This window comes from Trichechus manatus, unplaced genomic scaffold (assembly GCF_000243295.1).
Source record: "Trichechus manatus latirostris isolate Lorelei unplaced genomic scaffold, TriManLat1.0 scaffold00016, whole genome shotgun sequence".
Taxonomy (NCBI): Eukaryota; Metazoa; Chordata; class Mammalia; order Sirenia; family Trichechidae; genus Trichechus; species Trichechus manatus.
In genome coordinates this window covers 21,496,726-21,510,209 of record NW_004443952.1, presented here as the reverse complement: position 1 = coordinate 21,510,209, position 13,484 = coordinate 21,496,726, and the positions used below count along the sequence as shown (strand labels likewise).

The following is a 13,484-nucleotide window of genomic DNA, read 5'->3' as shown; positions in this document are numbered from 1 at the left end:
GCAATGGGCAGCAGGTATGTAGGAAGAGATGGCTTGTCTGACTGGGATCCCTGGATTTAAGTGTTTATGGTATCTCCATTTTGGAGGACTGAAGAGATTATCTACCTTATCTGCCCAACTCACCTTCTCTTGGATGCCAACTCCTGCTCCTTACTCCCAGCTATGAATCCTGCTGCTATGTGATCCTCGATCCTGGCCACTATGGATGGGTTCAGGATTAGGCAACTGACCTGAGCCTGGCAAACCACGCACCCTTGTGGTCTTGCTCATTAGTTCAAGGGAAGGCACCTGATCCAAGAAGGGTCCATCATAGTCCTTCACTGTTGCCTTTTCCAGTTCTGAGAAAGAGGGTCAGTCCCTCTCTGTGATGGAAACTGTAAGATGAAGGTCTGGGTTGTTATTGGTGGCCAGGTTTCTTGTCACAAGGAGGAAGCTAGTGTACAATGAAAGACAATGACATCATGTATTAAAAAAGTGTTCTGGTGGCCATTTGAATTCTTGGTTCCATTTGAACCTCAAGCCAAGCTACATCCATGCACACCATCATGTGTGTGTGAGTGTACCGTTTGAACTAATTGGTGGAGATCTCTCATCTCTGGAAGGTCAGAGGTTGCAGCATCCATCTTGGCAGACCAGGTACACAGGTGAGCAAGCAAAGACACAGGAGAACAACCTGAGCGACAGAGCTTTCATTCCCAGTTCACATATCCTTGGAGAGGCCTGACTATATTTTCTGGTTTGGATTCCTTGAAACACTCAACTCTTTTAAGTCTCTTGAGTTAAACTAACTTAAATTTCTACTTCTTGCAAGCAAAAGACCCTGATGAAGGAGAAGAGGCAGACTAGTTAAGTACTGACCTCGGCTATGTCTTTGAATCTCAGCTGCAACGAGGACAGGCAGCATGGCCTCAGTGCAGCGATCCTCACAGGCGTCGGGGATGCAGGGGGAGGATGTCAGCATCGTTTTTAGGATCAAAGGACAATGAGAAGACAGAACAGCACGTTGTCCCCTAGCCTCGCTATTACTCAGAATGATGTATTTATTTTGAATTTCATAAAGGATGGGAGGACATATGATATTTATGCTTATTAAAGGGGAGCAGGCTGAGATATTCTGTGTTAGGAGTCCTGGATGATCAGGCAACCATGCACTGAATCCTGATTCAGTCACTTTTTGACTGTGTGCCCTGGGGCAAGTTTGCCTCTGTGTTTGTTTCTTCCTGTGTAAAATGGGCATAATCATACCCACCTTGCAAGATTGCCCTGAAGATGAAAAGGAGAAAATAGTACAGCCTTTCCAAAACTGAGGAACTGTCCAGGTCAGTGCAACTGCAGTGCTGCAGATGGGGTTTCACTGAAGACACCAGAGGGAGCTTGGTGAGGGCAAGGCAAATAGTGTGAAGAATTGTTAAGAGCTTAGGTTCTAGAATCAGACCTGACACCCTGCCCACCCCTCCTTCAAGGCTGTGTCACACAGACAAGCTGCTTAACTACTCGGGGAGGATGTCTATACCTCCTGGAATTCTTGTGAAGATCAAATGAGTTGTCTGCCATGCATCTCATATTATGCTTGGCACAGAATAATTGCTGGAAAAATTACTATTAATAAAGTCCTCGACAATTCACCTTCAAAGTTCCATGCTTTTATGTCCCCTAACTTCAGCCTAGTTTCAGCAGCTGTGAACACCTTCTATGGGCAAAGCTCCATCCTATGTCCAGGAGCTGGGAGTTACTGCAGAAGTTCATGGCAGGCAGGGCTCTGCATCTCTCCCAGAAGCCTATAAAGTCATCAGCTACTGTTGCCTGGGGGCTCAGGACCACGATGGGTTAAACTTACAGCCCATGAACAAAACGTAGTCCATTTTGGAAGGGTCTGCATAAAAATAGTCACAATAAACAAGGTTTAGTGCTTGGAATGGGTGAATAAAAATTTTGGATCAGATCGAGTCTGTCTGTCCTACACCCAGAGGTCAGAGCCACCAGGACATTCTGGAAAAGACTGTAGCTCCCTGAGAAACACATGCACCGAGCCACAAAATGGGGATGACCTCTTTTACTGGTTGATAAAGCTTTCATAATGCCCAAGAAAATAAAACTCAGTAAAACTTACTTTTCATTCTGTAAAAGTTTCAATCAATTTGACACCATCACTTTATGGAACTCTTCTTTTTGGCATTTCATTAAAGTACTCCCATGATACAGACTAACTTAATAAATTACAACCTGAAATTTCATCCATTGAAAAGGACAAACCCCAAAAGAACAATATGGTAGCAGAGCATAAAACCACGTGGAAGTCTAATTTTTAACGTACTCAAATTGCAAAAAAGCAGCTCGTCATTATACAGCCCTTAAAACAAGACCGGTTGCTGTGGATTCTGACTCACGACGACCACACGTGTACCAGAGATCTGTGCTCCATAGCTTTTCATGGCTGATTTCTTGGAAGCAGATCACTAGGTCTTTCTTCCAAGGCACCTCTGGGCAGACTCAAACCTCCAACCTTCCAGTTATCAGCTGAGCATTAACTTTTTGCACCACCCAGGGACTCCATATAGTCCATTTGTTGTTGTTAGCTGCCATCAAGTTGGCCCCCAACTCATGGTGACCTCATCCACAATGGGATTGGACCATTGTGATTATTTGCTAAATGCTGTTTTATACACCTTACATGTTAATGCAATGTTATCATAACAACTCTATGTGGAAAGTACCATAATACAATTATCCCACTTTATAAAAGAAACTGAGGCACACAGGAGATAAGTTACTTGCCTAAAATCACACAAGCTTTCAGACTCTCATCTGTGCTGTTGAGTTAATTAATGTGGAGCCTTGGCTATATAATGATCTTTGCTATTTTTTAAAATATGAGTTAGGCTTTAAAGGTATTTTGGAAACTGCTCCATGTTTATTATTTGTACTTAGTTTTTCCACAATTATTATCCACTCACCATGCGTAAGGCAAGTTGCTGGGGAGATACTAAGACAGTGTCTGCCATCAAGGAGCCTGGGCTGTTGGCAGAGACCAACAGGTAAAGAGTGAACTCTAAGACAGGTCAGTGCCATGAAAGGGTTGGAAGACGGAAGGGAAGATCCTTCCAGTTTGGGAGGCAGGCAGATGGAGGGTCAAGGACAGCTTCACAGCAGTGGCATTTGAGCTAGGCCTTCAAGGATAGAAAGCATTTTTGTCCTATACTTAATAGGAACTTAATAAGACAAAAGGATTAACCAAACTGATGACTCAGGTGACATTAAGAAGAAAGCCCTAAGATTAGTCCAAAGGACTAATGGACCACAACTACCATGGCCTCCACCAGACTGAGTCCAGTACGACTAGATGGTGCCTGGCTACCACCGACTGCTCTGACCAGGATCACAATAGAGGGTCCTGGACAGAGCTGGAGAAAAATGTAGAACAAAATTCTAACTCACAAAAACAGACTAGACTTACTGGCCTGACAGAGACTAGAGAAACCCTGAAAGCATGGCTCTTAGCTCAGTAATGAAGTCACTCCCGAGGTTCACCGATCAGCCAAAGATTAGACAGCCCCATAAAACGAAACAAGACTAATGGGGTACAACAGTCCAGGGACGAGGACTAGAAGGCAGGAGGGGACAGGAAAGCTGGTAACAGGGAACCCAAGGTTGAGAAGGGACAGTACTGATATGTTGTGGGGCTGTTAACCATTGTCATAAAACAATATGTGTACTAACTGTTTAATGAGACCAAACTATTTGTTCTGTAAACCTTCATCTAAAGTACAATGAAAAAAAAAAACCATGCCCTAAACAAGATGCACACTGCATGCTTGCCAACACTCCCTCCTTATTGCAACACCGTTTACTCTCGTTTTCTGACTTCAGACTTGGCTGTCACAGCTACGTTCCTAAAAATACCAAAACAGATCATGGAGGCCAAAATCTAAAATTTTATTGTCTCCTACTTTGTAAGATACACATCTTTTATTGTCATATATGTGCAAAAATACTATAAATCATCCCTGGAAATACAGGGCACTCTTGCTATGGACCCAGGCAAAAGTATGACGACGAAAATTTCCCAACACTGGACAGCGAAGACCTAGGTTTCTGGGAACTACAGTAATCCTATTCTCATTATGATGATATCAAATTAATCACCTTTGATAATGAGACACAAACTATCAAAAACAATTAAGGCAAAATATGATTCAAAATTTATAGGCAGAGTAAGAGTCATCCAGAGAAAATTATTCTGCCAAGCATGGAATCGTACATTTGTATTTTAACACTGGTAAGACCAGGAATGATTATAGCATAAGATATTTTTTCTGAAAGAGTAGACAGGGACGTGTGGTATATAGGAAGGTAGTTCAAGTTTCTGTTTTTTATCTCTTTTGCAGTAGATTCTAGGTTTCTTTTTGATTTCAGCTCTATAAACCACAAAAATGTTATTAATTAATGCAGCATAAAGACCTTAAAAACAATCTGATTATTCTGGTAGTCTGGTGACATACTGGTAAAGCTGTTCTGCAAACGCTTCAGAGGAAAACTTCTCCTTCACTCTGGCTCTTCCAGCCAGTCCCATTGTGGCTTTCAAGGAAGGTTTGTGGATGAACTTTTCCATGGCTTCTGAGAAGTGCACTGGGTCAGGCTCACATAGAAACCCTGTGACGTTGTGCAGGATGGATTCCAGGGGCCCGCCGGAATTAACAGCGATGACTGGGCACTGCATGTACATGGCCTCCAGAGGGACGATGCCAAAGTGCTCGTTGCTTGGTGTGTAAAGCACACAAGTGCAGCTGTGGAGGAGTGAAATTTTCTGCTTGTCTGAGAAAGACCGCAAGAAGGTCACATGTTGGCCAAGGTCAGACTGCTGGACCATATTCTTCAGCTCCTGATAGTGCTCCACATTCTCCAGGACTCTCTCATCATAACCACCTGCCACGATCAGATGCACCCTATCCCAGTCTTGGGATGTCAATCTTCCCCGCAGCTCTACTAGAGCTTCCAGTGCCAAAGTCACATTTTTCTTCCTTTCGTATCTGTTGATGGAGAGGAATAGGAATTGTTTTCCTTTGGGAACTAGGTCATCAAGTTTTTCGGGAATAGCTGAGTCAAAGCTGGTGACATTCACGGATGGATAGAGGACATCGGGGTCTATGTGAGACAAGGTCTTGAATGTGTCCTTAAAAACATTAGCTGTAAACTGGCTGTTGACCACAATGCAGTCGGCCATGCCTGTGGTGTATTCCTCTACCCAGTCAATTGGGGCCCTATATAGCCGTTTAAGAAAAGAATCTCTATTGGTGAGCAGCAGATCTGGGAAGTGACAGTAAAACAGGATCTTCTTACGTCGTCTGGCCAGCCTGAGCACTGGGATACAAGCGGACACCTAGCCAAAGCAAAAATCAGCAGCAGATAAAGTGACTGGTCAACCCATTTTCAACCAAATAAAAGCACGGACACCCACCCTAGCTACAAGTCTATGGGCTCCTCATGGGTTAATGTCTGATCTGTTTTGTGTTCCCCCAGACTCTTACCCGGCACATGCATGGTGTATAGAAGGTTGGTAGACATTTGCTGAATGACTGCTAAACATACATCATGCGAGTAAAATGACAGCACCTCTTTGGAACGCAAACCTGGCAGCAGCTTTCAACATTTAAAATGTACACATTATTTGACCCAACAACACCTTTTCTGGGAATTTACTCAAAGCACATGCTTCCAGAACTACCGAACCCGCCCTCACCCCCATCAAAAACAACAACAACAACAACAAAAAAAACAAACACAAGAATGCTCAGTACAAGACTGATCTATTCACAAAAAACTGGTCATGATGTTAGTGTCCTTTAACAGAAAAATGTTTAAGTTTTGGTACATTCAAACAAAAGTGGATTTTCCAGCCACTACAAAGAATGAAGTGAATCTCTAAAACCAATATATAAGGATGCCCGAAAAGACATTTTTGGTGAAAAAAAAGGAAGTTGTCCAGTAGTGTTGCTGTTAGCTGCCATCCACTCAGCCTCCGGCTCACAGTGACCCCACACACAATGGGATTGGACCACTGTGATCCATAAAGTTTTCACTGGCTGATTTTTCAGAAGTGATTGCCAGGCCTTTCTCCCAATAGTAGGTGTGTTAAAATTTCCATTAAGTACAGATAAGAAGACATACCTAGAAGTACACACATATGCTGGTGTAGTCAGATAATTTCTGGAAGGATACAGGAGAAACTGTTAACAGTGGCTATTTCTGGGGAGTGGAATGAGGTCGGACTTTTACATTCTATGCTTTTATATGATTTGAATTTTTAATCGTGAATAAATGTTATTTTAAAAAATAAATTTAGGGGGGCATAAGAAGGAAAGGGAAACCCTGGTGGCATAGTGGTTAAGAGCTACGGCTGCTAATCAAAAGGTCGGCAGTTCACATCCACCAGGTGCTCCTTGGAAACTCTATGGGGCAGTTCTACTTTGTCCTATAGGGTCGTTATGAGGCGGAATCGACTTGACAGCAAAGGGTTTTTTTTAAGGAAAGAGTCTAGAATAGCTAAAAGCTAGATCCAGGTGTACCTTATCTACCAAGGTAAAAAACTTAAGACTTTTCTTCATAGAGCAATGGGGAGTCATGTTAAAGTTTTAATAGGAGCATAGCATGTTTAGATTGGTGTTTTTAACATATGACACTGCTAAGGAGTGGGGTGACCTGGCTGCGAGGACTACTGTCACGGATTGAATTGTGTCCCCCAAAAATATGTGTATCAATTTGGCTAGGCTATGATTCCCAGTACTGTGTGATTGTTCACCATTTTATCATCTGACATGATTTTCCTATGTGTTGTGAATCCTATCACTATGACGTTAATGAGATGGATTATCGGCAGTTATGCTGATGAGATCTGTAAGATTAGATTGTGTTTTAAGACAATTTCTTTTGAGATATAAGAGAGGGAAGTGAGCAGACAGGGGGACCTCATACTACCAAGAAGCAGTGCCAGGAGCAGAGCGCATCCTTTGGACCTGGGGTTCCTATGCAGACAAGCTCCTAGTCCAAGGGGAGATTGATAACAAGGACCTTCCTCCAGAGCCGACAGAGTAAGCCTTCCTCTGGAGCTGACACCCTGAATGTGGACTTTGGCCTATTAGACTGTAAGACAATAAACTTCTGTTTGTTAAAGCCATCCACTTGTGGTATTTCTGTTACAGCAGCACTACATGACTAAGACAACTAGAGACAGTGGACTGCATATGGCTTGAAAATAGTCAAGAAATAATGGGAAATAGGGAAGAAGCCGACGTGTTACTCAAAAATAAAAGCTGTTTCTTGATCGAGCTCCAAGGCTCATCTGCTTCAGAATGACCCGGCAGATTTCTGGGACTCACCCTAGGACTCCAGAATGAAAACTTCTGAAGGTGGGACCCTGGAATCTGCAATGAGCGCCCACAATAAAGTTCGACAACTACAGTCTCATCCCAGCTCTGATTTCTCCAGATCCGTACAGATCTTTCGGAATCTCAGACCAACAGGAGTACTCAAGAGGTCAAGCAGTGCGTCTCCATAATGAGAAAAGGAACGGCAGCGAAGGCCTGGTCATGGCCACATTTGTACAGCCGTTATCGGGTCGCATGCAGCCCTGCAGACGCCTCACCTGGTCGCACACAACCACGTCGAACTCCACGCCGCTGCACAGCATCACGTAGAGCGCCAGGTAGATCATGCGCACGTAGGCACAGAGCGCGGCGCCGCGGCCGCCCCAGCCCAGGCTGCGCGGCAGCCAGTCCCCGGCGCAGTGCACCGGTAGCTCGCGGCTCTCGGCGAAGCAGTGGCCCGGGTCGTAGTGCGCCGTCCAGATCTGCACGTCGCATCCGCGCGCCCGCAGCGCCAGCGCCGCGTCCAGCACCAGTCGCTCGGCGCCGCCCACGCCCAGGTCCGGGTGCAGGAAAAGCACAGACGGGCCGGGACCCGGGTCGCAGTCATGGTCTCGTTCTCCCGCCATCACCTGGGAGTTCCGCCTATACCCAGCGCCCTGAGGGGGCTTTCGGGAAAGCCCCGCCTCCCCGGCTCCCAGCTGGCCACTGCGGGGCCCTCCCCACCCCGCTGTGTGTACGTCTGTTAGGCCACATCAGCGCAAATCTGTGGGTGCCTAATAACTGCCGGATAAAATTTCTCGCCCAACATTAGCTATATCCACTTTTTGGTGGGAATTGAACCCTATAAAGCACTCTTTGTCCAAAGGAAGGAGGTGGTAGGTCTGTACTTTCCATATAGCGGCTGACCAAGCCGCCTGGAGGGAAATTTGTACAGGCAAATAGTGAGGACAACCCAGGCGTCCTTGGAGTCAGCGAGGACCCTGCCAACAGGTCTGGGGGCGGGGTCTGAGCCAATCTCTCCAGCCGCTGGTCCTTTGAGGGCTACTCAGCTTCCGCCAGTTGGCTTTAGCTTTCTGCAACTCTCTGCCTTCCAACATGGTATGGTCGCCTCAGCCTCCCCTCCTTGATCCCCGCCTCTCCCAGGTGCCCTGACTCCTGCCTGTGTCTTCCTGTCTCCCTGTGTCTCCTTCGCTTTCGCGAGCCTCCGGTGCGGGTGCTAGTCTCGGCTGTTAGGGTCTGGTGGCGGGCGTGCGGCGCTGACCGGTCTGTCTCCTTGTCTTCCTCTACAGCCTGGTCCGACCCCCAGTGGCACAAACGTGGGCTCCTCAGGGCGCTCTCCCAGCAAAGCAGTGGCCGCCCGGGCAGCGGGATCCACCGTCCGGCAGAGGTGAGGATCCGTGCAACCAGCTGGGCTGTGGGTTCGGAGAGATGGGGCCGAAGAATTCTCTGGCCTTGGGAGGGAGATCCCGGGATATCACGATTCATAAGGGCAAAATGAGCCTTAAGTGACGTGGCCATAGCGGAAATTAGACATTTTGGTCTTGTGTATACTTCTTTGAACTAAGAAGCACGTTCCTCACGTGTGTTGTTGTTTTATAGGCCTGTCTAGTCTTTGGCTGAAAGGTGGACTTCGGGTTTGGCTTCAGTTTTGAGTTAGCAGGGTGTCCGAGGGGCCATAGTCTCGGAGGTTCCTCGAGTCTGTATTAGAACAATAAGTCTGGCCTTTTTTGTGAGTTTGAATTTTGTTCTACCTTTTTCTCCCATTCTATGCGGGACCATCTATTGTGATCCCTGTCAGAGTGGTCGGTGGTGGTAGCCGGGGAACATCTAGTTCTGGAGTCAGGCTGGTGGAGGTTGTGGTTCATGTGGTCCATTAGTCCTTTGGACTAATATTTTCCTTGTGTCTTTGGTTTTCTTCATTCTCCTTTGCTCCGAATGTGAAGGGACCAATAGATGTATCATAGATGGCTGCTTGCAAGCTTTTAAGACTCCAGATGCTACTCACCAGAGTAGGACAAAGTAGGATGTGGAATGTTTTCTTTATGAACTATGTTATGCCAGTTGACCTAGATGCCCCCTGGATTATTGTTTGTCTTATAGGCCTGTCTAATCTTTGGCTGAAAGGTGAACTTCGGGAGTGGCATCAGTTCTGAGTTAGCAGGGTGTCTGGGGAGCCCTCAGCCTCTTTTCTCTGGACTGTTGCATTTGCTACTTCTCCTCTCCAGGCATTTCCACTGCGATCTATGCTCCACTCTGACTCTCACTCTTCTCCTTAAAGATCTCTGTTAGTTTCTTGTTGCAAAATTTAAAAAAATGGGTATGAGCCTTTTTTTTTTTTTATCTTCTGACTTTTTTGTTTATTTTTGTAGTTTAAGTGAAAGTTTACATTTCAAGTTAGTCTTTTATACCAAAATTTATACATATGTTGTTATGTGACCCTAATTGCTCTACTTATGCTGTGACGGCACACACCTCCTTTACACGCCCATGTCCGTTTCCCATGTCCATTCAACCAGCTCCTAACCCTCTCTGCCTTCTCATCTTACCTCCTCTGGACAGAAGCTGCCCGTTTAGTCTCATGTATCTACTCGAGCTAAGAAGCACACTCTTCACAAGTATCATTTTATGTCCCACAGTCCAGTCCAATCTTTGTCTGAAGAGTTGGCCTCGGAAATTGTTTTAGTTCTAGGCTGATAGAGAATCCAGGGGCCATGCTTTCCGGGGTTCCTGCAGTCTCAGTCAGACCATTAAGTCTGCTCTTTTTACTAGAATTCGAGTTCTGCATGGGGTATGAGGCTTTTGAAGGTCTTTTCAGCCTAATCTTTCTCTTCTCATCTGTGATCCAACAACAGTGAACTTATTACTGTTTCTGAACTTACTAGCTCTTTTGGTGGCCCTGAAGCTCAGGGATTATTTCCTCTCAGGCCTTCCCTGACTCTACAGGCAGCAAGTTAGTCTCACTATTCCCAGTTCCTATCACAGGGCCTGACACAACAATAAATGATGACTGAATGGAAGAATCAAGCAACCCTGTTATCTTGGGATTTTTGAAGGAACTAGTGGGACTTTTATCTAGAGAAGACTTGGTAGGGGTACATGACAATTATATTTAAGGACGTGAAGAAGGATGGAGCTTTTCTTCTTGGTTCCAAAACTTATTGCTGTCGAGTCAAATATAAAGTGGTACAAGAATACGTCATTTGATTGTGCTTCGTTTATTGCGCTTCACAGGTACTGCATTTTTTACAAATTGAAGGTTTGTGGCAAGTCTGTTGGTGCCATTTTTCCAACAGCATGTGCTCACTTCATGTCTCTGTGTCATATTTGGGTAATTCTCGCAGTATTTCAAACTTTTTCATTATTATATCTGTTATGGTGATCAGTGATCTTTGATGTTACTATTGTAATTGTTTCGGGGCACCATGAACTGTGCCCATATAAGATGGTGAACTTAATTGGTAACTGTTGTGTGTGTTCTGACTGTTCCACCGACTGGCCATTCCCCTGTCTCTCTCCCTCTCCTCAGGCCTCCCTATTCCTTGAGACATGACAATATTGAAATTAGGCCAATTAATAACCCTGCAGTGGCCTCTGAGTGTTCAAGTGAAAGAAATCGCATGTCTCTCACTTTAAATCAAAAGCTAGACATGATTAAGCTTATTAAGGAAGGCATGTCAAAAGCCGAGATAGGCTGAAAGCTAGGCCTCTTGTGCCAAAATTAGCTGAGTTGTGAATGCAAAGGAAAAGTTCTTGAAGGAAATTAAAAGTGCTACTCCAGTGAAGACACGAATGATAAGAAAGTGAAACTGCCTTACTGCTGATATGGAGAAAGTTTTAGTGGTCTGGATAGAAGATCAAACCAACCACAACATTCCCTTAAGCCAAAGTCTAATCAAGAGCAAGGCCCTAACTCTCTTCAGTTCCATGAAGAATGAGAGAGATGAGGAAGCTGCAGAAGAAGAGTTTGAAGCTAGCAGAGGTTGGTTAATGAGGTTTAAGGAAAGAAGCTGTCTCCATAACATAAAAGTGCAAGGTGAAGCAGCAAGTTATCCAGAAGATCTAGCTAAGATAATTGATGAAGGCGGCTACACTAAACAACAGATTTTCAATGTAGATGAAACAGCCTTATACTGTATTAGAAGAAGAGGCCATCTAGGACTTTCATAGCTAGAGAGAAGTCAATGCCTGGCTTCAAAGCAACTGACTCTCTTGTTAGGGGCTAATGCAGCTGGTGTCTCTAAGTTGAAGCCAGTGCTCATTTGCCATTCTGAAAATCCTAGGGCCCTTAATAATTATGCTAAATCTACTCTGCCCGTGCTCTATAAATGGAACAGCAAAGCCTAGATGACAGCACATCTGATTACAACATGGTTTACAAATATTTTAAGCCCACTGTTGAGACCTATTACTCAGAAAAAATAGATGCCTTTCAGAATATTACTGCTCATTGACAATGCACCTGGTCACCCGAGAGCTTTGATGGAGATGTACAAGGATATTAATGTTGTTTTCATGCCACTAACACAGCATCCATTCTGCAGGCCATGGATAAAGGAGTAATTTTGACTTTCAAGTCTTATTTAAGAATATATTTCATAAGGCTATAGCTGCCAAAGATAGTGATTCCGTTAATGGATCTAGGTAAATTGAAAACCTTCTGGAAAGGATTCACCATTCTAGATGCCATGAAGAACATTTGTGATTCATTAGAGGAGGTTAAAATATCAACATTAACAGGAGTTTGGAAGAATTCGATTCCACTCTTTCTGGATGACTTTGAGGGGTTCAAGACTTCAGTGGGGGAAGTAACTGCAGACATGGTGGAAATAGCAAGAGAACTATATTTAGAAGTGGAACAGAGCCTGAAGATGTGACTGAATTGCTGCAGTCTCATGGTAAAACTGTAACAGATGAGGAGTTGCTTCTTATGGATGAGCAAAGAAAGTTATTTCTTGGATGGAATCTACTCCTGGTGAAGATGCTGTGAACCTTCTTGAAATGACAACAAAGGATTTAAAATACTACATAGACTTAGTTGATAAGGCAGCAGCAGGGTTTGAGAGGATTGACTCCAGGTTTGAAAGAAGTTCTACTGTGGGTAAAATGCTATCAAACAGCATCGCATGCTACAGAGAAATCTTTCATGGAAGAGAGTCAATCAATACGGCAAACTTCATTGTTGTAGTATTTTAACAATAACACACATGAGCAATGTGTGTCTTGGTTCAATCAAGTATATGAAAGCAAATAGGGAACACATGCCCAAAAGCAAAGACAAGAAGGCAGGAAGGGACAGGAAAACTGGATGAACGGACATGGGGAACCTGGAGTGGGAAGGGGGAGAGTACTAACACACTGTAGGGATTGTGACCAATGTCACAAAACAATTTGTGTATAAATTTTTGAATGAGATGCTAATTTGTGCTGTAAACTTTCACCTAAAGCACAATGAAATTAAAACAAGAATAAGCAAGTTGAGTAGAGAAATGTAGGACTCCTACGTAGTGTCAAGGATTCAGCTGAGGTTGGAATCATGAATTGACTAATTTTGCTCTGTTACATTTTCTCTAGTGGTGCCCAGGTGCCCAGTATGGTAGATTTGTATTTTCCAAAGATGGCCACGTGATATCTCCAATCCCATACTCTCTTCCTACACTGTGACCCTGATGTTCCTCTTATCTAGAAATGAAGTCTGTGTCCCTCTGCTTGAATCATGGCAGACTGACTGTCAAAAGTGATGTTGTGCTACTTCTAAGGATAGGTCTCAACAGGCAATGCAGCCTCTGCTTGGTTCTTTTGGAACACTTAATCTTGAAACCCAGCAGCTATGCTGTGAGGAAGCCCAAACTACCCTGTGCAGTGAGACCACGTGGAGAGACCATGTATAGGTGTTCCAGCCTGAGGTTATAGCCAGTAAACAGAAAAACCCATCAAACATCTGAGTGAAGACACCTCCAGATGATTTCAGTGCCAGCTGTTGAGTCATCGCCAGCCTTTGAGTCTTCCCAGCTGAGGCCTCAGACATCATGGAGCCGTCTCCACTATACTATTTGAATTCCTGACCCATAGAATCTGTGAGCATAATAAAATGGGGATTTTACTCCAAAAAAAAAAAAAAAAAAA

At 44.5% G+C, this 13,484-nt stretch overlaps 2 protein-coding genes across 2 annotated transcripts in view; one reads left to right on the top strand and one right to left on the bottom strand.

Annotated features, from left to right (window-relative positions):
• Positions 1–3,769: 3,769 nt before the first annotated feature.
• ALG2 (ALG2 alpha-1,3/1,6-mannosyltransferase) lies at positions 3,770–7,992 on the bottom strand. The gene is made up of 2 exons (XM_004372365.2): positions 7,640–7,992; positions 3,770–5,377 (listed from the first exon to the last, which is right to left on the bottom strand). Exons 1-2 carry the CDS (start codon positions 7,985–7,987, stop codon positions 4,475–4,477), a joined length of 1,251 nt encoding a protein of 416 aa, XP_004372422.1. The 5' UTR covers positions 7,988–7,992; the 3' UTR covers positions 3,770–4,474.
• A 361-nt stretch (positions 7,993–8,353) lies between these two features.
• Positions 8,354–13,484, top strand: part of SEC61B (SEC61 translocon subunit beta) — a 10,490-nt gene continuing 5,359 nt past the window's right edge. The window contains exons 1-2 of the mRNA XM_023727470.1: positions 8,354–8,459; positions 8,651–8,748. Coding sequence (XP_023583238.1) covers positions 8,457–8,459; positions 8,651–8,748 — 101 coding nt within the window. The 5' untranslated portion in view covers positions 8,354–8,456. The remainder of the gene's footprint in view (positions 8,460–8,650; positions 8,749–13,484) is intronic.

Coding starts and splice junctions, on each gene's coding strand:
- ALG2 (XM_004372365.2), bottom strand. CDS start 7,987: ATGGCGGGAGAACGAGACCATGACTGCGACCCGGGTCCCGGCCCGTCT. Junction 5,378..7,639: donor ACGTGGTTGTGTGCGACCAG/GTGAGGCGTCTG, acceptor TGCTTTGGCTAG/GTGTCCGCTTGTATCCCAGT.